At 41.9% G+C, this 26,687-nt stretch overlaps 1 protein-coding gene across 1 annotated transcript in view; it reads left to right on the top strand.

Annotated features, from left to right (window-relative positions):
• CUBN (cubilin) overlaps positions 1-26,687 on the top strand; it is a 309,428-nt gene that overhangs the window by 156,585 nt on the left and 126,156 nt on the right. Inside the window, exons 32-35 of the mRNA XM_031015408.3 lie at positions 20,092-20,251; positions 22,283-22,396; positions 24,552-24,662; positions 26,058-26,186. Of these exons, the coding sequence (XP_030871268.3) occupies positions 20,092-20,251; positions 22,283-22,396; positions 24,552-24,662; positions 26,058-26,186 (514 nt within the window). The remainder of the gene's footprint in view (positions 1-20,091; positions 20,252-22,282; positions 22,397-24,551; positions 24,663-26,057; positions 26,187-26,687) is intronic.

Below are 26,687 nucleotides of genomic sequence, written 5' to 3'. Positions count from 1 at the left end.
GGGAACTCGGGAGGCGGAGCTTGCAGTGAGCCAAGATCACGCCACTGCACTCCAGCCTGGGCGACAGAGTGAGACCCCCTCTCAAAAAAAAAAAAAGAGTTAATTGTAGTTGGAAAATCCCAGCCAGTGGGCAGAAGAGACATTAGAAGCAAATACCTCTAAGCATCCAGGCAAGATATTAAAATAAAAAGTGAGCCACACTGAGAGTGTGAGTCAGCACAGTACTTCAGCTAAGAAATCTAGCTCTAATATAGGGTGGTTCTGGGGCTGAGCCTGGACTTTGTGATATTCTAGCTGTGTTCTTTGGAAGAAAGTGAATCTTTCAGCTTCAGTTTCCTTAATGGAAATGGGGATAATAAGAGGACCTGGGTCAGATTTATTGTTAGGTATTTGAGATAATATAGATGACCTGCTTGCTGTCCCATAGAAAGTTCTCCACTTGTGCTAGCCATTATGATGCTACTGATGGTGAGTGTTTTGGGGGAGTTTCATTTAATGAGGACTAGAAGAAGAGACAGCGTCGAATACTAGGAGCAGAAATGCAGAAATGCACTTAGAAGTCAGAGTCAGACATGCATGCCCATGTTCGTCACAGCACTGTCCACAATAGCAAAGGCATGGAATCAACCTAGATGCCCATCAGTGGTGCATGGGATAAAGAAAACGTGCTACATATGCACCAGGGAATGTGACACAGCCACAAGAATGAACAAGATCATGTCCTTTTCAGCAACATGGATAGAGCTGGAGGCCATAATCCTAAATGAAGTAACAAAGGAACAGAAAACTAAATACTGCATGTTCTCACTTAGAAGTGGGAGCTAAACACTGAGTACATATGGACACAAAGAAGGGAACAACAGGCACCAGGGCCTACTTGAGGTTGGAAGCTGGGAGGAGGGAGCAAATTGAAAAACTACCCATCACATTCTTTGCTTATTACCTGGGTGACAAAATAGACTGTACACCAAACCCCCATGACAGGCAATTTACCTCTATAGCAAACCTGCACATGGACCCTTGAACCTAAGGTGAAAGTTTTTTAAAAAAAGAAGTCAGGGTCAGGACTTGCCATCTGTAATTCTGGGCCTCAAGCTCTTAAGTAGAAGAGCCTACTTTCGAATCTTTCTCGTAGTATAGCACCTAGGATTTAGCACATCTAGGACTCAGTGCTCTGGAATCATTGTGAAAATGGCCGACATCATTCATTTGGGCCTGGAAGCCAGAGAAGCATTCACACTGGAGGCGACATTTAAGTGGCAGAGTCTCGCCAGTAGAAATGCAGCAGTGAGGCCACGAGGGGAGGCTGCAAGGGAAGGATGGGGAAATGGTGCACACACATTTGGGAATAAAAAATGAGAGTGTTGTCCCTGGAGCGTGAACAAATGCTGGGGAGCATGTGGAGACCAAGGGGCTACAGAAGACATCTGAGCTCTCTTCTGCTCCAGTTAAGAATTTGAAATTATCCTATAGGTAGTATGGAGTCAGTGAAAATTTTCTGTAAAATGGGAATAACATACTCAGAGCTGTATTCTACAGTGACAACAGGCAGCAGTGTGTGAAGAATGGGTTGGCAGAGAAAAAGAAAGATGGTAGCATGTCTGTTTGGGAAGCAATGGAAAAAGCTTGGATCAGAGGTGATAAGGTCTCATAGTAGGCAGTGGTCTTGGGACACATGGAGAGCGCAGGGACACGTGGAGAACTGTCACGGTGGCAGTCACTAGAATTAGAGGCTAATTACATGGTGGTGGGTGGAGCTGGTGATAGAGATGGTGGGGGGAAGGCTATTTGCTTGAAGAATGAATGAATGTCTGGGAGTGATGGCTCATACCTGTAATTCCAGCACTTTGGGAGGCCGAGACAGGAGAATTGTTTGAGCTCAGGAGTTCGACACCAGCCTGGACCCCATCTCTGCAAAAAAATAAAAAAATTAGTCTGGCAAAGTGGGACATACCTATATTCCCAGTAACTCAGGAGGCTGAGGTGGGAGGATGGCTTGAGCATGGGAGGTCGAGGCTGCGGTGAGCTGTGATCACACCACTGTACTACAGCCTGGGTGACGGCATGACCCTGTTTCAAAAAAAAAAAAAAATTGTGAATGATGAGGCCATTAACTGAGTAAAGGGAGTAGATGATAGTGAGTTTGACTTATAAACTTTTGGGTTTAAATATTATATAGTTTGACATAAGAGTTCAGAGCTTGGGATAGGATCTGAGCTAGACATATACAATTGAGGATAATTTCTGTATATTGGGTGGTTATTAAAGTTGTGGGAGTAGGTATGATCACTTTTAGGAGTATTTTACCAAGAGAAAGGGGCCAAGCCAACTGTTGGGGAAACACTGCCATGTAACGGGTGGATGAAAGATCAGAGGAGAGGAGGCTGAGGAGGTGCGCTGAGTGCTTGGCAGAGAACCAGAAGAGTGGTAGCATTCAAACCACGAGGGAAGCTGAATTTCAAGGGTGGGTGATCAAAGGTATCAAATCCCATGCAGGATACCAACGAGCATGAGGATTGCAACAAAGCCCCTGGATTCCGTCTTTAATAACCTGCAAGGAGCAGGATTGTGGCGGGTGGTGGTGGAAGACTCAAGGTCACAGTGGTCAGGAGGTGCAGGAGCTTCTGAGCTTTTCCCCAGAGTTACGGAAATGAGTGGCATAAGGAGAAAATGGGCAGTAACCAATGGGTTAACCAAAATCAGTGGAGAGTTGGTTTTTTTTTTAAAAAAAGGAGAAATTTAAGTTGTGTCAAGAGGGCAGGGTGGAAAAAGAGCAGCTGAATGTTAGAGCCAGGCGAACAATAGAGAAAATCATGTTTTCAGGACAGAGACACCAAGAAGCGCCAGATTGGTTCTATTAATTTTGTATTTTTTAGAATAAGAAATTGAAACCCATGGCTTGGCACAAGATTTTTCTGATTTATAAATTCATTATGTTAAAAATTGCATAAATTGTATACAAACTAGTCATTTTTTCTTGGATGATTTATAAATCAACTTTACAAAAAGATAAGGAAGTTTTAAAAGAAAACAAGACTGTCCAGGTAAGTCGGGGTGGAGATCTGCTATATATTTGCCAAATGTGCCCACTTAAGGGGACAGGAGGTCTGCAGAGGTTTGGAACCAGACCAGGCAATGCCCTGGCAAGGCTGGAAGCTTGGCTTGCAGTTACAGTTAGTTGTCCAGGGATTCATGAAGGCCGGCGTTGAAGCACCAGCCCTCTATCTTTACAGCCAGATGGACACTGGACGGGAAACGTACCCCAAAGTCCAACATCTTACATAATATCTCTGCAGTCTCAGTTCATATAAAGCCAATCATTCATTTTGGAGACATACAAGTTAACGTCCTGGTCCTGTTGCTTACACAGAGTTATTAGCAAAGAGAAAAATATTCAGTCACCAGTGATGCTGTCAGATAATGTTGGGGTTCAGGAGATTTTTAATAGAGTTCAAGTGTGCTCTTTAAATACCCGTGAAAATTATGCTGGAATGGGACCAGCCATCCTGTTTTTTCAAAACTTCTATAACAATTTGGGTTGTTAGAAGAAGAAATAGTAATTTAGCTGTGTGTTAAATATGATTTCACATATGATTAACTGTCATAAACCTATAGATACATAGAATGTTAAGGTTGGAAGAAGAAAGCTTAGAGTTCGTTTGCTGTTGTCACCCAATTTTTTAAAAAAAGACATTGACGTGGAGGTGGGGCAGTGCAAAAAATAAAAATAAATTTAAAAAATAAAAAAGATATTGAGATCCAGAAATGTCAGGGTCAAGGCTAAGTAGAAATTAACAGCAGGATCAGCACTAAAACGAAAGCCTTATGCTTCCTACAAAGTGAATAAGCATTTCGGTAAAATATAAAAATTGCAGTTATGTACAGGAAACGGAATGGCAGACTGGAAAAATAGAGGGAGAAAATAAACTTAGGGTCAGGCTGGAGCCACTTTGATTTTTTTTTTTTTTTTTTGAGATGGAGTTTCACTCTTGTTGCCCAGGCTGGAGTGCAAAGGCGTGATCTCAGCTCACTGCGACCTCCACCTCCCAGGTTCAAGCAATTCTCCTGCCTCAGCCTCCCAAGTAGCTGGGATTACAGGTGTGTGCCACCATGCCCGGCTAATATTTTGTGTTTTTAGTAGAGATGGGGTTTCACCATGTTGGCCAGGCTGGTTTTGAACTTCTGACCTCAGGTGATCCACCCGCCTCGGCCTCCGATTACAGGTGTGAATGCTGGAATTATAGGTGTGAGCCACCGTGCCCAGCCCACTTTGACTTCTATATCTGATGAACCCAGCCTTCATTTGTCAATAGAAGGAAAAGTGTTAAGATTTCAAATATGAAAAGGAAAGTGTCCTTGCTTTGAAGTCAGGAGGTCAGGGTTTCCTTCATTACTTTCCTCTTCGGTGCCAAATATGTACCAGACACCGCCAGGCACTTGTTTCTGGACATGTACCACCCCTCACCCTCTTCATGGCTTGGGGTTCTTAGTTTGCTTATTTAGAAAATCAGGTGCCTGGGGAACACAAGCAGAAAGAAGAAAACTAAGGAAGAGGATTCAGTTAGGAGTTGCATTTGTGGGTAAGAAAAGGAGGACAAGATGGCAGATGAAATGGCCACTGAGGGCCCAGTGACGTCAGTGGTGGTTTCATCCTCAAAGCTGAAGTCAGCCTCAGGCAGCCACCAGGCTTCACATGGTCTCTGGGTTACAAGACTATCCCCATACTCTTCTGGGAATACAACAGAAAGCTCTTCTTAGAGTAGGCGTAGTCCCCATAGGTTCCAAATTGAGGCAAGCTAAGCCCACATGTAACAGCCATTACTCTTGGTGTCATGGAAACAAAGGCAAAATTCGCCAAGTAGAAGAAACAAATGAACATTTAAAAATGGAACAGTAGACTGGGCTCAGTGGCTCACGCCTGTAATCCCAGCACTTTGGGATGCCAAGGCAGGCGGATCACGAGGTCAAGAGATCGAGACCATCCTGGCCAACATGGTGAAACCCCGTCTCTACTAAAAATACAAAAAATAGCTGGGCTTGGTGGCGCATACCTGTAGTCCCAGCTACTCGGGAGGCTAAGGCAGGAGAATCACTTGAACCCCGGAGGCAGAGGCTGCAGTGAGCTGGGATCATGCCACTGCACTCCAGCCTGGCAACTGAGCAAGACTCCGTCTAAAAAAAAAAAAATGGAGCAGTAATACACAGCCTCCATCCTCTTTCACAGAACCCACAGCAGTAGTCTTTATATCGCCAAAGCACCAATGTTTTTGATGCATGAATTGTTAATAGATGCATAGCTGAATAAATGAATTTTTGTCATCTCTGCTCCTGCAATGCTCAGTGCTTTGGTGGAAAGTCTCAGAGGACACCATCGGGAATGTGCTGTACTGAGTTCACTCCCTGGCACTGTTATTGATATACAATCTTCGTGTGTGAGCCACATGAGGACTTAGATAACATCACAGAAGTGCGTTTTCTAGAATTGCATGCTGCTATAATGAGAAAAGGGAAAAACTGAATTTTTTGACTTCTATTGAAATTGTGATGGCATCAAGGGGAGCTAATCAGGAAGCTGGACTTGCAGGCAGGTTTCAACACATTTGGTAATATATTTGCACTTTCTGCTCAGTCACCTTCAAGTGTCTGGTGTGATTAACCTTGGGCTCTCCTCAATGACACATCAGGAGCATTTCTTGCTAAGGAAGCTGTGGGACCCATTGGCTGGGCGTGGCCTTGTCTGGTCAGCACGCAAGTGGCTTCATTACGTTTCCTTTCACGAAGGCTGAGTATTAAAGTGACCTCCGACTGACAGTTTAATTGCTTAATTAGAGCCTTTCTTCTAAGTCTTCGATTCATGTAGCTCTGCAAGCTCTTATTGATCTCCTAGAAAGGCTGCTTGTAGCTCAGTGTGAGAGCAGGAAGAGGAAAGTCCGTTCAGCAGCACCAGCTGGCCCCTGGAGATTCCTGACCTCTGCTTCCAGCATCCTCTTTGCTCAGATCATTGGAATGTCTGCTTTGTGAGAATCAGCAAGGAGCAGCTCAAAGCAAGCCGACCATGGTCCAGGGCCTGCCTCTCATTTGGAGGAAAACACAAACGAGGGCTAACAGAGCCTGGTACCAAAAAGAAAAAGAAAAAGCAATATGATTAGTAGCTTCTGAAGCTTTTTGTGGCTATCTAGAAGAAAGAAAGAAAAGTGTCTGATGTGATCCGGAAAAAAAAAAAAATTCCCTGTTCTCCCACCCAAAGCTGCAGTGTCTGTTGTTGTTCCATTATTCGACAATAAAATGCAGGGTGGAACAGGGCAGATATCTAACGCAGCATCCTCTTTTGTTGTATTTTTGTAATACACCACCCATGATGTGTTTCCTTTTAAAACACTGATAGTTTCCAAAGCAGAACAAACAGACACAGGAATAATAGAACTCCGGGTTTCAAAGAGATGATGGAAACAAGTCTTCTTTAAATATTTACTGTTTTACAAACAAATCCATGACAGAAACCAGTCTCTCTCTCCCCTCCTCTTCCTCTTTCCCTGTCTCTCTTTTCCTCTCTCTCTCTCTTTTTCTCTCTCTCTCTCCCTGTCTTTCTGTCCCTCTTTCTTTCCCTCTTCCTCTTCCTCTCTCTCTCTTCCTCTTTCCCTCTCTCTCTCTCCGTCTCTCCATCTCTCTCTCTCCCTGTCTCTCCTTCTTTCTCTCTCCGTCTCTCCTTCTCTCTCTCTCCCTCTGTCTCTCCTTCTCTCTCTCTCCCTCTGTCTCTCCTTCTCTCTCTCTCTGTCTCTCCTTCTTTCTCTCTCCCTCTGTCTCTCCTTCTCTCTCTTTCTCCCTCCTTCTCTTCTTGTCTTTCCCTTTCTTTGTTCCTCTCCCTCCCTGTCTCTCTCTCTCCCTCTCCCTTTTTGTCTCTTTCTCTCTCTCCTCCCTCTGTCTCTCTCTCACTCTCTCTTTCTTCCCTCCCTCCTTTACGCCCCACCACAGGAATTTTTGTTTCCATCTGATACTTGAGGATGATCTTTTACAAACGTTTATCTTGTGACTTGCATTTGTATTAACATGCTTAGCTACTTTGCTTCCTGGTGCGGGTATCTTATTAACAACCAAATGCTGAGCCAGTGCTTTGCATCTATCTGCAAGATGAAGGAAGAGTTGAGTTGAAGCCACAGCTCTCAATCTGTGGACACGGGTTTGGTTTGGCTTGGTTTCCATTTCAGCTCAGACTCTCCTTAAATGTTTATTTGTGAAAGTAAAACGAGCATCTTAGATTTCTTCTCATGTCAACATTTCCAGGAATCTTTGAGTCAGTGCTCGCAACAACTGCAAATTTTTAGAGTTTATAGTCTCTTGTAAGATGTGAAGACTGAGTGGGAGAGTGTAGAACAAAGAAATAGGGGTGAACGCATCGTGATATGAGATGTGGGGTTGTGAATTGAACTTAGTATTGAATTTCCAAGGAGCGTAACTGGAAAAAAATCACTGACAAAGGAAACCGATGCTTCCTCCTTCCCCAGCCCCAAGAAAAGATGCTATAATGAGTAATATTTTCATTTCCTTCCGCACTCACATTTATGACTGTAACAGCTTGTATAATTTCCTGAGGGATTTCCCTCCCTATCACTTAATGTTTCCTCTATTTTGGAGAAGTTCATATTCCAAAGTGGGAATTCCATTAGCAGCTATACCGCCATATTATAACATGTGAAAATACCTCATGGACTCTCGATCCTCAAAATCACTTTGCACCTCCGTGTGAATTATCTCTCCTGTGCCCTAAATGTCTTATCCTTCACCACATTTTTGCACCCTGCTAAGATCAAAGGCAATCCAGGGCAGGAGACCTGTGTTACCATCTGGAGTTAAAAATGTAGCAAAGCGGGACTGGCACAGTGGTTCATGCCTGTAATCCCAGCACTTTGAAAGGCCAAGGTGGGTGGATCATTTGAGGTCAAGAGTTCAAGACCAGCCTGGCCAACATGGTGAGACCCTGTCTCTACTAAAAATACGAAATGTAGCTGGCTGTACTGGTGCATGCCTGTAATCCCAGCTACTGTGGAGGCTGAGACATGAGAATTGCTTGAACCTGGGAGACAGAGGCTGCAGTGAGCCGAGATTGCACCACTGCACTCCATTCTGGGTGACAGAGCGAGACTCTGTCTCAGAAAAAAAAAAAAAAAATGTAGTAAAGCATAAGGGTCCAGGTGAGAAAGAGGCCACACTAGACCAGAGAATGGCGGTTGGACCAGAGAAGGACAAGGAGGAGCTTCATATCTGAATCCAGGAATAGAATCAAGTTTATGTGGCAACGATAGAAGTTCTGGGTTTATGTATTGACCCCAGACACTGCACTCTTTGTTACCCATTCTGCTAAGTGAGCCATGCTGGGAATCCCATGCACGTTCACTGGAATGGAATGCAGGACAGATGCCAACCACTTGGAAAGCCACAGGAGCCCAGTACAAGACTTTCTCAAATGCTACTGAGGATGCTTGATTGCAGGTTCAGATGCAAAGGATGGGGGACTCCCACCCTATTTCCAGAGCTGCTGTGGTTTTCTTTCTTGGAGACCGTGAATATCTCACTTAGCTTCACAGAATCATGGTCTCTCAACATTCTAACTGAATTAATACAACTTGATTTCACCTTTTCTCTAGGTTTAATCATACTTGGTCGGATGTCAGACAGATGGGGTTTGTATATTGGCTCTGCACTGCTAAGCATGTGATTGGGCAAGTCATGTATGTTTTCAGAGCTCAGTTTTCCCTGCTGCAAAGTGGAACTGTAAGAATCAAATGTAAACAAATGTATTTAAAGTACCTATCAGTGTCTGGTTCAGATAAGTATTTGCTGCTATTCCTAATTTTTCTATTACAATAACTCCTGCTTCTATTACTATTAACGCTATGTTAAAGATCTTAAGGAATCTTTTAAAAAAATTTTCTCCCTGAGCAAGATGAAACTTAGTAAACAAGAAGATAAAAAATCCAGTAGAAAAAAATTCCTCACTTCCTACTTTCCAACAATCTCAGGGAATATATTCCTGTTTTTTTTTTTTAGAAATAAAAATACAGATATTACTGAGGAAGCTACAATTCATTTCCCCTTCAGTCATGAGGGGTGCAAACGATGACTGACATTTCAGTCAGGTGGTCACGAGCCATTTAATCACCCCAGGGTTTTGATTACAGCAGAGAGGGGCAGCTGCTGAAGTGCTCTGCATCACGTCCACGTCAGTCACGTGGTCTTTAGTGCTTAGGCAAAGCATGCGTGATTACTGGTCTTTATTTCGTGCAATTTAAAAATGTATGCTCAGCTTTACTTTAGTATGTGATGTTACATTTTAGAAAGCGCACGCTGTGCACTGAGTTGTTTTGAGACTGAATGGAAGGAAGACACAAATGGAAGGCAGGGGAAATTTCAGGGTGTTGTAGTGGCCTAGGCAAGATGTAATGAGGCCCCACACCAAGACACCAGAGAGGGACATGGATGAAGTAGAGGGAAGGAGCCAAGCGATACATCGGACAAACAGATGTTAGAACATGCTGATCCATTACATGTAGCAGGGATGGGGGCGGTTCCCCAAACGGTCTGGCCGTTGGGTACATGCTTCCGGCATTTACTGTGGCAAGAAATGTAGGTAAGGGAGAAATGAGAGGGACAGGAAGAGGGCTTCAGTTTGAGACACTGATTTTCGGGGTTTGTGGAACATGGAAGAGATGATGTCTACCATACAGTTGTCTATACGAGCCTAGGGCTTAGGGGAGAGGACTGGGGCACAGTTATAGATATTAGGCAATGAACAGATGCTTTGGAGATCTTAAAACAGAAGCCATGTCCATTAAACTTGATACATTCCTGGCGGCAGCAAGAGGCTAGATTAACTGGCATTAGTAGCCATCTGGCTTGAGTACTGCAGTGCTGTTATGTGAATAGTGCCCTTTCATGTCTGTATGTAATCACTTATGCGTCCGAGTGATGAAACACTAAAGAACTTTTAATATAGATTTTATTTTTCAATCTTACATGCTCCTCATATTAAATTTGTAGAATACAGAAAAGAAGAAATAAGAAATTAATGCCATCCTTGGTATTACAATATAGATACAAGCTATTGAAATTTTGGTTTATTTCCCTCACTAACACACACATACAAATATATACATGCACTCATGTACACACAAACATGCATAGTTAAGATAATATTATATATAATTTTATATCTTGCCTTTTTCACTTCATATTATTTGAAATTTTCTTAAATAGTTTCTTTGGCTAGTCAATGAAATGGACGTGCTGTAATTCAGTTAGCCACGGTTTATTATTAACCATTTGGATTATTAATGGGTTTTTTCTTTTCTTGTTATAACAATGCTATGAGGAGTATCTTTATATGTGAATCTTAGTACATTTCCTATTATTTCCTTTATATAGCTTTTCTTTTCTTTATTGAACACTATACTATGAAATATTTTAAGTATGTAGAGAAATACAGACTATAAGATGCATACAAAGTATATAACATACAAAAACTTCTCCCTGTCCAGACTGGCCAAATCTTCATATTTTGCCACATTTGCTTCAAGTTCTTTTGTTTTCTCCCAAACAGAAATGAACTGTTCAAGACACAGGTGAAGTCCCACGTGCTCCTATCATTGATCCCATGCCCTGTTCCCCGTCCCAGAGGAAACTGCTAATGAGATTTCTGGTTTGTGATTCCCATGAAGGTTTTTATAGTTTTTTCATTGTATGCATATATCCATACACACTATGAAATATTATTTTGCATATTTTAAGACTTTATGTACATCATGTCACACGCTACATATCCTTCTTCAACTTGCTCTATTCACTCATTATTCTGTTTTTCACATTTTCTACATTGTAACGCATACAGATCTAATGCATTCTTTTAGTCACTACACATTCTATTTTATATATGCACCACAAGTCATTTGCCCATTCTCCTGTTAATGAACATTTAAGTTGCTTGCAATATTTTTCCTTAGCAACTTTTTGTACCGAATATTCTTGTAGCAATATCTGTATGTAACCACCTAAGACTTTCTCTAGTGTAAACCTGCAGAAGTAGAATATCTAGCTTTTAACTTTTCTGTATGTTGTTAAATTTCATTAGAAATTTATATATGAGGCTGGACACAGTGGCTCATGCCTGTAATCCCAGCACTTTGGGAGGCTGAGGTGGATGGATTGCTTGAGGTCAGGAGTTCGAAAATAGCCTGGCCAACATGCAGAAAACCTGTCCCTACTAAAAATACAAAAAATTAGCTGAGCGTGGTGTTGTGTACCTGTAATCCCAGCTGCTCGGGAGGCTGAGGCAGGAGAATCACTTGAACCTGGAAGGCAGAGGTTGCAGTGAGCACCACTGCACTCCAACCTGGGTGACAGAGTAAGACTCTGTCTCAAAAAAAAAAAAAAAAAAAAAAAAAAAAGAAAGAAAGAAAAGAAAAGAAAAGAAAAAAGAAATGTATATATGAGAATTTCTGGAATGAAGTGAGAAAAACTTACCTTCATACTTGTAATTAGTTTCCACAAAACTTTCAGTACATTGTCTTATTTGATCTTTACAATAACCTTATGAGGCTGCAAGGCGAGTTTACCTACCCTCATTTTTAGATGAGGTCTCTGAGGTGCTTACTGCAAAGAGCAGCACAGCATGTGACTTGAATACAGCACTGGACAGCCTCATTCTTCGGAAGCCTTTGTTCTTCATTCCACACCCGCAGACTTACCCCAGAACTTACCGGCTTAAGACAACAACATTTACAGTTTCCGTGGGTCAGGAAGCCAGGTGCCACTCACCTGCGTGCTTCCTGGCTCACTCATGTGAATGTACACAGGGTTCAGTTCCTTGCAGGCTGGTGGCTGAGGCCTCCCTTGACTCCCTGCCACACAGGCCTCTCCACAGAGTATCTCAGAACACGGCACCTTGCTCACCAGGGCAAGCAATAGAGAGGACAAGAGAGAGTCCAACAAGACAGAAAGTGCTAGCAAGAGGGCAGGAACCATCTCTTCTCACCTCATTATGGAGGTGACAGACTATCACTTCCATTGTATTCTGTTAATTAGAACAAATCACGAGGTCTATCCCATACGCCAGGGAGGAGATTACACAGAGGCATGAATACCAGGACGTGGGGCTCACTGAGAGCTGGGTCAGAAGTTGCCTACCACCCCGCTCCCCTACAATCTCCAGTTGGAAAATTTTCATTTCTTATCTCTCCCACTCCTACCTACCCATATTTCTGGACAACCCCCCCCCCCCCCCCCCCCACCCCTTGGTTCTCTTTTCTTTTTTCCCTCCATAGCTTTCTAATTCCCTACTTCATTTCTTACACAGCAATTTAGCTCCCACTTTGTCTCACTTTAATACTAGAGGCTAACATCTATCACATGCTTACTAAATGCCGGCCACTCTCCTAAGTATTTGTATCTTTTAACTTATTCTTGTGAACAGTATGAGCTATATATTCATATTAATCCAATTTTGCAGATTAAGAAACTTCGCAACAGATGAGGAAGCAAAGAGAAGGGGGCAGCTTGTCCCCAACAACATAAAATAACACCTCCCCTACTATACTCATGTTCTGAGAGCCTATGAAGATATTTTCGTCAATAAAGATTGCTTTTCCGGCCGGGCGCGGTGGCTCACGCCTGTAATCCCAGCACTTTGGGAGGCCGAGGCGGGCGGATCACGAGGTCAGGAGATGGAGACCATCCTGGCTAACACGGTGAAACCTTGTCTCTACTGAAAATACAAAAAAATTAGCCGGGCGTGGTGGCGGGCGCCTGTAGTCCCAGCTACTCAGGAGGCTGAGGCAGGAGAATGGCGTGAACCCGGGAGGCGGAGGTTGCAGTGAGTCGAGATCGCGCCACTGCTCTCCAACCTGGGCCACAGAGCGAGACTCCGTCTCAAAAAAAAAAAAAAAAAAAAAAGAGATTGCTTTTCCCTCTAAAAGGAACCCTGCCACCAACTTTTAAATAATGCAACATACTTTTAAATAATGCTTATTTATACGACAAAGGTGTGTATGAGAAGTAAAAAGTTCCCTTTGCTTGGCTTCTTTATTTTCCCACATTACCGTTCTTTAGAACTATGATCACAGGCCTCCAGAACTAGAAATGCCACCAGGAAGGGATGTTGGTCTCTCACTTGAATGGTTTTCCTCCTGTGTCACTTGATATGTGACAAAGTTGAACACATGTTAACTTTAGAAATGATGGACATTTATGCAAATCTCCTCAAGGTATCGAAGCATCAGGTATGAAAATTAAGGCTGGGCACATGCCTATAATCCCAGCACTTTGGGAGGCTGAGATGGGAGGATCGCTTGAGACAGGGATTCCACACTAGGCAACACAGCAAAATCCCCTCTCTACAAAACATTTAAAAATTAGCCAAGTGTGGTGGTGCACACCTGTAGTCCCAGCTATTTGGGAGGCTGAGGTGGGAGGATCCCTTAAGCCCAGGAGGTCAAGGCTGCAGTGAGCTGTCACACCACTGTATGCCAGCCTGGGTGACAGGGTAAGACCCTGACTACAAAAATAATAATTATAATAATAATTAAAAGAAATTTCATAAATGTTTGGCTTAGTTCTCACTTCTGGCTAGAGCTAAGGATGTGGAGGGGACTTGATAGCACCATAATATCTCATGTGTTCAGAATACTGTGGGCCTTGGGGACGGGTCCGATGTCCTCTGCCCACATTCTGCCTCTGCCTTCTCTCACCCTGTTGGTGAAGGGCCCCCGGGAGCAGAGTGCATGATTTTGGCTGTGCCCTGTGGTTGGGCCCCTTCATTCTCCTTCAGACCTGGCATATAGGAAGCCTGCCCAGAAAGCAGCCGAGCTGACCTCCGTCCCCCTGTGAATAGCCTCTTACCCACAATTGTGTCTACTATGTGTTTACAGCATTGAATCCATGAGGGCAAGGACAGCTGTTTCTTAACTCAGGGTTTTCCTCAACCCTAGTTCTCAATTTTTAGAGACTAGCAACTGTCATACATATTCATTTATTCATTTGTTCATCAAACATTTATTGCCTGTATGTGCCAGGTTCTGTACTTTTTAAAAAGTCTCCTATTTTTATATAATAAAGTTAAGCTTTTTGTTTTTGTGGGGGTTTTTTGTTTGTTTTGTTTTGAGATGGAGTCTTATTCTGTCACCCAGGCTGGAGTACAGTGGCACCATCTCCACTCACTGTAGCCTCTGCCTCCCGGGTTCAAGCAATTCTCGTGCCTCAGCCTCCCAGGTAGCTGGGATTACAGGCACACGTCACTACGCCTGGCTAATTTTTGTATTTTTAATAGAGATGGGGTTTCACCATGTTGGCCAGACTGGTCTCAAACTCCTGACCTCAGGTGATCCACCCGCCTCGGCCTCCCAAAGTGCTGGGATTACAGGCGTGAGCCACTGCACCCGGCCTCATATGTATTTTGAATATGTGTGTTAGTATCTTGGCATTTTATAAAATTCTGGATATTTTACAAAAAGACTGGTCAACTTTTCTGTAGAAATCAAATGACCACTCCACTAGATCTGCCTCTGTTTTAAGAGCTTCTGCAGTTAGAATTCTCTGGGGGACAGTGGCCACTTTTTATTTTGTGGCTTCAACTTCAAATTTTTATTTTATTACTATCATCTAGAAATAAATTAGTTGACATGTACAAAGTTTTATTTCGTTTGTATATTGCCCTGACTTTTACCACTTAAGTAACGATCGGAAAATCAATGCTGAGGCCTAGCAAACTCTTGGCAGTAGACTTAAGTAAGAATTATATGTTATATTAATACATGTGTATCCAATAGTAATATCATTTGCTAGCTTTGCCTTGGGAACTAAATGGAAGTTAAGGGGAAATTCATATTGATAATTTTTATGACTTTAGAATTGTAAATGAATGGGAACAAGGTTTCTCATATTTTCTTCCTTGAAGTGCTTTTCTTGTGGAATTTTATAAATTGAAACTTTAAATGTGAGTTGTTTTTTGTTTTGTTTTTTTTTTTGAGACGGAGTTTCGCTCTTGTTGCCCAGGCTGGAGTGCAATGGCACTATCTCAGCTCACCACAACCTCCGCCTCCTGGGTTCAAGTGATTCTCCTGCCTCAGCCTCCCGAGTAGCTGGGATTACAGGCATGTGCCACCACACCTGGCTAATTTTGTATTTTTAGTAGAGATGGAGCTTCTCCATGCTGGTCAGGCTGGTCTTGAACTCCTGACTTCAGGTGATCTGCCCACCTCAGCTTCCCAAAGTCTGGGATTACAGGCGTGAACCACCACACGAAGGCTGAGAATATTGATTTGATATTATAAGTGTTAAAAACACTCAAATGAAAGAATTTATATTTCAAAATCTGTTAAAAATATTCTCCCTCCTTGATAGCCTGAGGTTTTAAAATTTCATAAAATGACAATTAGGTACATAAAACTTAATAACTATAATGCTACGGTTTGAATGTGTCCCCTCCAAGTTCATGTGCTGGAAGCTTAATACCTCCTCCAGTGTCAGGAGGTATGGCCTTTGGGTGGTGTTCAGGTACTGAAAGCCTTGCCATCATGAATGGATTAATGTTGCTATAAAAAGGGCTTGCAAGAGCGGGTTCTCTCTCTTCTGCACTTCTGCCACTTGGTGACATGATGTTCCTCCCCACAAGAGGATGCACCATTCAAGGTACCACCTTGAAGCAGAGAGACCTGGCTGTAACTTGCTGGCAGCTTGTTCTTGGACTTCCCAGCCTTCAGAACTGTTAGAAATAAATTTCTGCTCTTTATAAATCACCTGGCCTCAGGTATTCTATGGTATCACAAAGAAGCAGACTGAGATGTGTCGTGAGCATTTTAAAGAGAAGTAACATGGTAAATCTAGAATTTGGAGAGAGAAGACTCTGCTACTCACTAGTGATGTGAACTTGGATGACTTACTAGCTTACACTGAATGAGACGGTAGTTTAATAGCTTACGCACTTGCCTCCCTGTCTTTATTTTTATAGAAAATCACATAGGTTAGGATGTTTGTGATGAAGCTTGTAGAATTATAACATGCTCATCACATTTGGGGTGTCATCGGTATATAATTTGAATTCCGGGACACATGAAAACCTTCTTTTTATTGAGATGGAGTCTCACTCTGTCACCCATGATGGAGTGCAGTGGTGCAATTGCGGCTCACTGCAACCTCTGCCTCCTGGGTTGAAGCAAATCTCATGCCTCAGCCTCCTGAGTAGCTGGGATTACAGGCGCCCGCCACCATGCCTGGCTAATTTTTTTTTTGTATTTTTAGTAGAGACATGGTTTTGTCATGTTGGCCAGGCTGGTCTCGAGAAAACCTTCTATTTTTGATCCATTCCTTGTGAAGTATTACTTCAGCCAGATGAATTTTAGCAGAGGTCTTGTAATTCCAGGACCTCAGGGGCTGGGGGTAGGGGAAATAGCTGGGAAATCTGTAAAGCTTCTAGGTGTGCCCCTTTCAAAGGATCCCCAAGGAAACGGGTCATTCGGGTGATTTTCTGAAGATTTCAGCCTTAATGTTTTAGTTTACTTTTGTTCCCCTTACTTCCTCTTGTCCCTTGAGAGGATTCCAACCACTCAGACTGAAAACAAGGACTGTGAGAGGGAAGAAACAATATGTACTTACTCCTTGGACCTTTGAATTTCGGAGAAAATTTTTTTAAAACCAGAAGAGTCTTATTTTGTGAGTCCATGGACTTGCAAAATCTTAGAGTTTTTTCTTTTTTTTTTTTTTTGAGAAGTCTATAAACACCATAGAACCCATTGTTCCACTAGTTTAAAAACTTAAGAAATGCTAGACACTTAGGTTGATTCCATATTTTGGCTATTGTGACTAGTGCTTCAGTTAACAAGGAAATGCAGATATATTCAACATACTTATTTAATTTCCTTTGTCTGTTTATCCCAGGAGTGAGACTGTTGGATCATATGGTAGCTCTATTTTTGATTTTTTGAGAAATGTCCATACTGTTTTTCATAATGGCTGTATCAATTTACATTCCCATCAATAGTGTGTAAAGGTTCCCTTTTCCCCACATCCACACCAGCCCTTGTTATTTTCTAATTGGGATAAAGTGGTATTTCACTGTGGCTTTGATTTGGATTTCACTGGTGATTAGTGATGTTGAGCATTTTTTCATTTACCTGTTGGTCATTTGTATGTCTTCTCTTGAAGACAAAAAGACTTATCAATGGATGAATGGATTTTTAAAATGTGATATATATAAACAATGGGATGGTACTTAGCAATAGAAATGAACACAATCCTGTCATTTGTGGCATCATGGATGAGCCTGAAGGACTTTATGTTCATGGAAATAAGCCAGGCACAGAAAGATAAATATTGCATGATCTCACTCATTTGTGGAGTGTAAAAATGCTGATCTCGCACAAGTACAGGGTAGAATAGTGGTTACCAGAGGCTGGGGACGGTAGCAGGGAGGAAATTATGGGGAGATATTTGTCAAGGGGTACACAATTACAGTTAGGTAAGAGGAATAAGTTCTGATGTTCTATAACACAGTAGGGCACCCACAGTAAACAATATTATGGTTTATAAATATTATAGTGTGTTAAAAGTAACTGGAAGAGAGGATTCTTAATGATCTCACCACAAATAAATGATAAATGTTTGAATTGATGGTCATGCTGAATACCATGATTTGATAATTACACAATGTATATGTGTATTGAAACATCACACTATACCTCATACATGTGTTCAATTATTATGCATCAGTTAAAACCAAAATAAAAAATAAATATAAACTATATATATTCATAAAATTGAATCTTAAACTTTTATAAAAATGAAAAAATGCTATTCTAAACAAATAAATGAATAAATTATCTTGAGAGAAGTAAATAGTCTGTGACTTAAGATTCAATTGGTATATTCTCCATACTCTGTAACCACAGATGTTCTAAGAAGGTATTCATTATCCTTTGATATTAAAACTAAGACAGTATTAATAGAATATTACTAAAAGCTTAGGACACTGTATCTATAACCTTAGGACAGCATAAAACCAAGTATAGAGATAATAAAGACTTGAATTAAACCAATGGTGGTGCTATGTGAGAGTAGACTCAAGTATGAATGTAGTAAGAGGTTTTGTAGTGACGGGTTAAATGTCATTTTGTCTACTGTTTACAGTGTTCAACGTGTTCAAAGGAAGCATTCATACTAGATTGGAAATTATAATTTGAATTGGTTAGAAAAATGGAATTTAGTTTTTAATCAATCTTTGTTGAATGAAAATCAGTCATCAGCTTTCATTTATTGGAGATATATATATATATATATTTAAATTTTGAACATTAAATAATAAAAAAGAAAAGATTTGCTGTTCCAGAACAGACCCACATTTGTTTTAAACTTATTATTGTAAGAGCTTTAGCTCCTCAGAAAGTTAAAAATCCTATTGATATTTGATTCATGGGCTTGTATAAGCCAAACTGAGAATATACTGCCAATCATACCTGTGGCTAAAGAGAACATGCAGAATCATACCTGTGAGCTAAACAGAACACCGATTATAATCATCACCAGATTTCTAAAGTCACTTGCGAGTACCTTCCTTACATTGAATCTCTGAACTTTCTATTTTTTTCCCCAAGATTTTCTTATGAAATATAAATGGCAATTTGTTTTGAATGAAATGGCCATATTTTACCTTCATACTTTCAGTCACATTCTAGTGGTTGGCAGGTTGATGCATGCGTCCTGCTCACTTGACACCTTGCAGTGAACAGGAGGAAAGGGTTTCAGTTCTGGACTCTGGAATCTAGTGGTCTGATTCAACGTGACCTGCTCCCTCTTAGGAATTGTGTGACTTGGGCCCATTACTTAGGCTCTCTGTGCCTCTGTTGTCCTGTTCTTAAAAATAGAAAGAAATTTGGGAGGATAAAATGGGACAGTGTATGTGAAGGGCTGAATCCAGTTCCTGGCACATAGTAGGCACTAATGAATGGGAGTTATTATTAATCATCCAAGCAGAGGAACTCATTTCCCCCCTGATTTACACATAAGAGTATTCAAAAACTCATCTAGACACTGAGTTCCAAGCAAATTAGTAAGCTTCAAATTTTACAAATCAATACAGAGATTTCAGGTATATGTGACGTTGATTCCATTTCATTACATGCCTGGAGGGTCAGCTAGGTCCCAGCATGGCACTAGGCAAGACAGAGACCAACAGTTAAAAAGAGAGAGGTAATTTTCTTTTCCTTTTTTTTTTTTTTTTTTTGAGACAGAATCTCACTCTCTGTTGCCCAGGCTGGAGTGCAGTGGTGGGATCTCAGCTCACTGCAACCTCCGCCTCCCGGGTTCAAGCAATTCCCCTGCCTCAGCCTCCTGAGTAGCTTTGACTACAGGTGCACACCACCACACCTGGCTAATTTGTGTATTTTTTGTTAGAGACGGGGTCTCGCCATGTTGGCCAGGCTGGTCTTGAACTCCTGACCTCAGGTGATCCACCCGCCTCAGCCTCCCAAAGTGCTGGGATTGTAGATGTGAGCCACCATGCACAGGCAAAAAGAGAGAGAGGTAGTTTTCTAAATCAGCCTTATATCACCTCTATCATTTGAAAAGAATTCTGCCATTTCTCTTCTCTTGAGCATTACCCTATCACGAAACTTGTGAAGAACAAACAGATCCAACAAATGTTGGGATTCTGACAACAAATGCTCATCACTCATCATTATTTCTCATCTGTTTTCTCATGTGTCTATTCTTGCATTACACATTTCCAGCACATGTTGTGGGCATGGCCTGTGAGGTGACTACACTGGGGTTGGGGAGGAAGGGGAGTGTGGAAGGGACGGCATTTATGAAGATATCAAGAAATCTAATAGTGGCTCTGACAGAGGAAGTCCTGCTGAAATTCACGTCAGCATCCCTAGAAATGACCAAAGACTTGTTACAGCTGTGAGACAAGACAAGAAAATAAAGCCAGTTTCCCTAGATCCAGCAAACGTGTGATTTTCCACTAGTACATCGGTATGCAGACAGTTCATGGAATACAGGCCTTCTAGATGTGAATCTGAACCACTGTTTGCCCTGTCTCCTTTCTTGTAGGCATACGATGGCTTAAGCTCCACAATGTCCCGCCTTGCCAGGACGTGTGGAAGGGAGCAGCTGGCTAACCCCATCGTCTCCTCAGGAAACAGCCTCTTCTTGAGATTTCAGTCTGGCCCTTCCAGACAGAACAGAGGCTTCCGAGCTCAATTCAGGCAAGGCAAGTACCTGTGGATCTTCCCAAGCACAAGAGAAATCTTCAGTGCTCTGTTTGGTGCAACAGTGAAATGAGACCTGTGCTCAGAAATTGATCACAGCCTTCTACATAACATGTAAAAAATTAAATAGAACAAAAGAACTGTGACTTACAATTATCCCAACTCCTGATGCTTGTAACCTTCTTCTCTGACTTCCTTTGGACCCGCATCTCTAACAAGTTTAAAAGTGCTTTTAAGACTAGAAACAGTATAGAAAAGTTTTTATCCAAATTCACTGATCTAGCACTACCCAAGGCTTTACACTAGAATGGGATACACTGCTATCAATTACAAGACTTGCTTGTAATGTAATCAGATTCCAGCCCCCGGAAGCAGTGGTTTCCCTCATTTCTGAATCCTGCCATTGTCCAACTGAGGAGTCACTGCTGTTTTCCATTTATTTTTCTTTCTTTGTTCCCTCCCTTCCTCCCCTCCTCCCCTCTTCTTCCCTTTCCTCTCCTCCCCTTCCTTTTCCTCATCTCTCTGTCCCTCCCCTTCCCTTTCTTTCCACAGGGTCTCTCTCTGTCACCCAGGCTGGAGTGCAGTGGTGCAATCACGGCTCACTGAAGCCTCGACCTCCCAGGCTCAGGCAATCCTCCCACCTCAGCCTCCTGAGTAGCTGGGACTATAGGTGCACCCCCACACCTGGCTATTTTTTTTCTTTTTTAGAGATGGGATCTGCTCTGTTGCCCGGGCTGGTCTCAAACTCCTGGCCTCAAGTGATTCTCCTGTCTTAGCCTCCCAAAGTGCTAGAATTACAGGCATGAGCCACCATACCTGGCCATTGTTTTTGTTTTTAAATCACCACTTCTCCAAGACCTTTTTACCCATTGCCTTTCATCTGCTCGTTCTAAGAGGTGAACCCCTTATCCCATAGTCAGAGATGACTTGTATTCAGATGATTCAGAACATTCACTACAAATACATTTAGTCTGTGTAGTCATTATGTCTATCTTAGTCAACTCGCTTATATTCTGTAGTAAAGAGCTCTGGATGGGGACGGTGCCTGGATCGAGGTCTCCCAAATACGCACCATAGACCTTTAGACTTCGGAGCAAGACAGACTATATTCTTGTTGATTTTAAAGAAAAACTAGTTTCCTAATAGTTCTCTTGCATGTTATTATTCACTTGTATGTTGCTTCATAGTAAAAAGTCCCTGCTAGCTTTCATCTGGACTATAACAACCTCCTGAAAGTCACCTACCCTTACCCCATCTCTCTCCAAAGTCGCCTGTAAAAGCCCTGCTCTGATCATGCCATTGGAATGCTCAATGTCTGTCCTGTCTCCACCTGGCCTGGAGAATAAAGCTCAAGCTCCTGCAGATGTTAACCAAGAGCCCCAGAACCCACCCTGACCTCTCTCCAGCGTCAGTCACCCACATCCCTGGGGCACCCCATGCTCCAGCTGAGCCTCTATAGATGCTCCTCTGTGTCTGCTCAGGCAGTCCCCTCCCTGGCCTCCCTTTTCTCACCCTCCAAGTCCTAGTTTAGCCTCGGCCTCCTCCTCAGCAAGACTCCTCTTACGCCCTCCAGCGGTGACCGCCTCTCCCTCTTCAAGACTCCCATTGAATTTTGCTCTTCTCTAGTAATCTGCAGTCATCCTTATGAAGCCTTGTTCAATTGAGTATTTATTTTCCTGAAAAAAAGAAGTCATTTATAAGCAGACTATCCCTATACCTATGATTTATGAGTGGGCAATGTAAGTGAATCCATGCAAGAATTTTGTTTGAATGACTTAGGCAATTCATAGACATTTAACCTGTTGCTTTTTGCCACTTCCTACTTCCTGTAGTTGAAGAATAATTGTTAAAAATATAAACTGTGCTCCTGTTTTCTCATGGTTTATGTACAGCTCTTCTTATGGAGAATTTTCTTGGCGTGCATTTTAGAAATAAGAAAAATCATTGATGGTTTTATTCATCAAATAATTGTTTTGTACGGTCAGTAGAAATGAAAAGCATATGACATGTATGTGTGTTTGTGTGTTCCTCAGCCTGCGGAGGCCACATCCTCACCAGCTCATTTGATACTGTTTCCTCTCCACGGTTCCCTGACAATTATCCAAACAATCAGAACTGCAGCTGGATCATTCAAGCGCAACCTCCATGTAAGTAACAAAAATAAAAAAGAAAAGGCACACAGGAGAGAAGGTGTCTGTGGCAAGGTCAGTCTATGAGTAACCTTCTTATCTCAGTGCTAACAATCGATGGCCTTCCTCTTCATCTTTTGCAAGTCCCAATTCCTGATGTGCATAAGAACAAGCATTTCCTAATCTGATAGGGAAGTCATTTTTACAGTTGCTTCTAAATTTAAAAACAATTTCTTTTTTTTTCATTTCAAGGCCTAGCAAAGGTTAAAAAACACACACACGCACAACAACACAACACACCTACAACCTTGCTGTATTAACAGGCGTATGAGATTGGGGGTAAACCAAAATAATCGATAAATAGTTTTTGACATGTGTGCCTTGAGTATAGCTGATGCTCAAGACAGTTGCTGAGTGAACAAATGAATAAGAGTCACAGACTGGAGAATCAGTGACTCACGGGCCAGAATGCAATGCGTGCGCCTATCCATCAAAGCAAACATTCATAAAACCTGGGCTCTCCTGCAAGGTACTATTCCAGCACAGGCCTAGAAGAAACACTGAAGAAACGCTTACTTTCTTTTCTTTTTTGGAACCCTCGAATCTTATTTTCTGACCTGGTAACAGTCTGATGGTAAGGACTTCTGTCCTCATTTTACAGACAGAGAACATCAGGAAATGCCCCTCGAGGACATGACAGAATGGCTGCAAAGCGGGTGATGCTGGGGCCCTTCTGAGTCCTGTTTCAGAGGAGCCCTGCCCTCCTTTGAGGTTTGCAGGAAAATACAGTTTCAGGCATAATGTAGGAAAGGCTTTAAGTTCTTCACTCTGCACAGTAATTAATCGCCTGTGTGAAAATAGGGAAGTCATTTAAGCTAATGAGGCCATGAAAAAGTAATCTGCAAAATGAAGAGTTTGGCTTAAATATTCTCTAGCACTTTCCCCTGGGATGTCAGGAGTTAACAAATTGCTTGTATCTTCATTGACATGCATAAGATGTGGCAGCCAATGATGTCATCCTTAGCCAATTCAAACGGGGAGGTGGAGCCCCAAAGAAAATTGCCAGCCGGCCAGAAACTGAGCTGTCGATAAAGAAGCCCCCTCCCTTGAACTGAGAAGTTTGTGCTTGAGGATTATTTTCTAATGAGTTGTAAAGCATTTAGGTGAAAGATCTCACTGGTTCAAGAACAGCAATAGGAAAAGATCCTATTCTGAAGATTAGGGAGCTTGAAGAACAACAAAAAGAAAATGTATCCTGGTGCTTGCTGTTCTGCAAGTAATTCAAAACTTTCTTGATAAATGTCTCTGAACCTTAGGGCACTAGCTCTAGCCTGAAAATAAAACTGAGTGAGCTAAAATGTGAGCGCCAGGGAGAAAAGAATGCCTTATTTACAAGCACATGCAAAGAATCCGAATTTAAGGAAATGAGTCTATTGAGAAAAATGCTTCTGCGAGGAGCACAGCAATGGTGATATAAAAACTGGAAAGATGGCATTTTCCAACAAGATATTACCTTACAGTGCCTGGAATGAACCTACCCAGGAGTCCTCTTATTTACCACTGCCAGTGTTTCAGATGCCACAGGCACTTTCAAAAGCATCTATTCCGTTACTCTTCAAAGGAAACCATCTATTCTATTACTCTTCAAAGGAAACCATCTAGGATAGAAGTTGTCCCCTTCCCTTGCTTTATCCCTTCAACCATGTGCAAATCCGCCTCATTCATTACTTCTCTGCTGGAGAACCCTTACATGAAATTACCAGAAGTAAAATTTATCTCCCTGTATGTTTTTTAATTTTAATTTTATTTTGTAAAAAAATTTTATTGTTAATTTTTGTGGGTACATAGTAGATGTATATATTTATGGGGTACATGAGATGTTTTGATATAGGCATGCAATGTGAAATAATCCCATCATGGAAATGGGGTATCCATCCCTTCAAGCATTTATCCTTTGTGTTACAAATAATCCAATTATACTCTTTTAATTATTTTTAAATGTACAATAAGTTATTATCGACTACAATTACCCTGTTGTGCTATCAAACAGGTCTTACTCATTCCTTCTATTTTTTATAGTCATTAACCATCCCCACCTCCCTGTCTTGCCCCATCTCCCTGTATGTTTTATTTGCCAGTACTTTACGAGAGAATCTTGTCTTTTTTCTTCCAGTAAATCATATCACCCTCTCTTTTACCCACTTTGAACTTGAAAGAAGCACAACGTGTGCACGTGACTTTGTAGAAATTTTGGATGGCGGCCACGAAGACGCGCCCGTCCGAGGTACCTCAGCGTTCACTCATCTACATCTGTGGTCTTGGCTGTGCTTTATTTATAGATCTGCATATTTATAGGCTGCCATTCTAGGTTACAATGTTTCCAATAAATAGAAAGAGCAGCCTAAGCCAAATAAAGATGATTAGAGGAAAAGAAAGCAGGCTTGAATGTGGGGTTCAGGGAACTCAGCCTGTTTATTAATATATTCAAACGTGTGAATAGTTTGTGTATATGTTTTAAAACATTTAAAAATTGCAGCTGCTTTAAAGAATAGTGGAATGCAACCCATCCCAGCATTAGATAGCATTCTGTCAGAAATTTCTTGTTAATATTTGACCAAGTTCTTACATTCACATGGAGCATGTTTCTTTCAGCCTTGTCCTTAGTGGAAGCGAAAATAAAAGCACTTAATTAATTAATTAATTAATTCCATTAAAAATCTGTCTTTTGGTTTGTTAGACATCCCAATAAAATTAAAGAGTGCCGCTATCTAGTTTCTGAAATGCTCTCAGGCAAAACAAACAAACAAACAAACAAACACACACACACACACACACACACCAGGCCATTTAAGCTTTCTCCGTAAATTTCCTAACTTTTGAATTTTGTTGTAAAAACTTCTCATCCTGCACTAGATGACAAGGTCTGTCAGAGAGGAGACTGTTTTGCCTGTTGCCTAATTCCCAGTGCCCAGGACAGTGTCTGAGACAATAGTGAACAATCAATGAACTCTCCACACCCTATGCACACCTCTCACAGCATTGCCTGAGGTCTTTGTTAGTAAGCATTTGACCAAGGATAAGGGTATATTATTTAACAAGCTGTTACATAGCAATACCTTGCACTGAGTACTGTTCTCAGTATGTTATAAATAGTAGGTCAATCCTTGTAATCTTATGAGATAGGTTTGATTATTTTCAATATGCCCCTTTTTCCAAGTGGGGAAACTGAGGCACCAAGCACGTAAGTCACTTGCCTAGGATCACACAGCTAGCAAATGGCTGAGCCAGGGGCTGAATCCAGATAGCCTGGCTCCAGCATCCACACTTTTCTGTGCTACAAAATATTGGATATTAGTGCATTTATTTGTATGGGTCCACCTGGGCTGGAGATTTTTGCTTTAGGTACATGTGTCCCTTGGTCATCTAAGTTTTTCCTCTGGTCCTATTGTTCTTGATCATGTTTATAAATCACCTCTCCTATATATAGCTCCTATATATAGTTTATTTTAAATCATCAGGTATTGTCTCAAACACTGACCCTGAATGAAGTGGTTCTCCTAGTGGCAATTTCTTCACTTTGTTTTGGTGTCTTGTAATTCGAGTAAAGATGTGTTTCCTAGAAACAGCGGTCTCTGCCATGTTGTCATTCATTCTCTTTGTCGTTATCTTCATTATTTAGGCCGTTACTGTGGCACCGACATGCCCCATCCTATCACATCCTTCAGCAGCGCCCTGACGCTGAGGTTCGTCTCTGATTCTAGCATGAGTGCTGGGGGTTTCCACACCACGGTCACTGCATCAGTGTCGAGTAAGAAACGTTAGCACCTGACTCTAGCGGTTAACAGGGATGTGGTAGAAATTCTTGGTTTGTTATTGGGGACTCTGACCTTCGTAGTTGGGAGCTAGTTTCCTGAGATCACCTCTGGGCCAAATCTTACCTTCTTCCCAATTAAGTGATCGTGTTGTAAATTCTAGCAATAATGAACTCTGGAAGTGTGGAGGATTGGTTGGAAATGTAGCTGTCTTTTCAGCTACATGCCATGCTATCAGATGACTTGGTGTTCTTTTGTTGTTTTTGAGACGGAGTCTCACTTGGTCGCCCAGGTTGAAGTGCAATGGCACGGTCTTGGCTCACTACAACCTCCGCCTCCCCGGTTCAAGCGATTCTCCTGCCTCAGCCTCCTGCATAGCTGGGATTACAGGCGACCGCCACCACACCTGGCTAATTTTTGTATTTTTAGTAGAGACGAGGTTTCACTATGTTGGCCAGACTGGTCTCAAACTCCTGACCTCGTGATCCACCAGCCTC

The sequence above is a fragment of the Gorilla gorilla genome, chromosome 8 (genome assembly GCF_029281585.2).
Source record: "Gorilla gorilla gorilla isolate KB3781 chromosome 8, NHGRI_mGorGor1-v2.1_pri, whole genome shotgun sequence".
In the NCBI taxonomy this organism is placed as follows: Eukaryota; Metazoa; Chordata; class Mammalia; order Primates; family Hominidae; genus Gorilla; species Gorilla gorilla.
The sequence above is the reverse complement of the archived record's forward strand: the minus strand, read 5'-3'. Positions and strand labels throughout refer to the sequence as shown.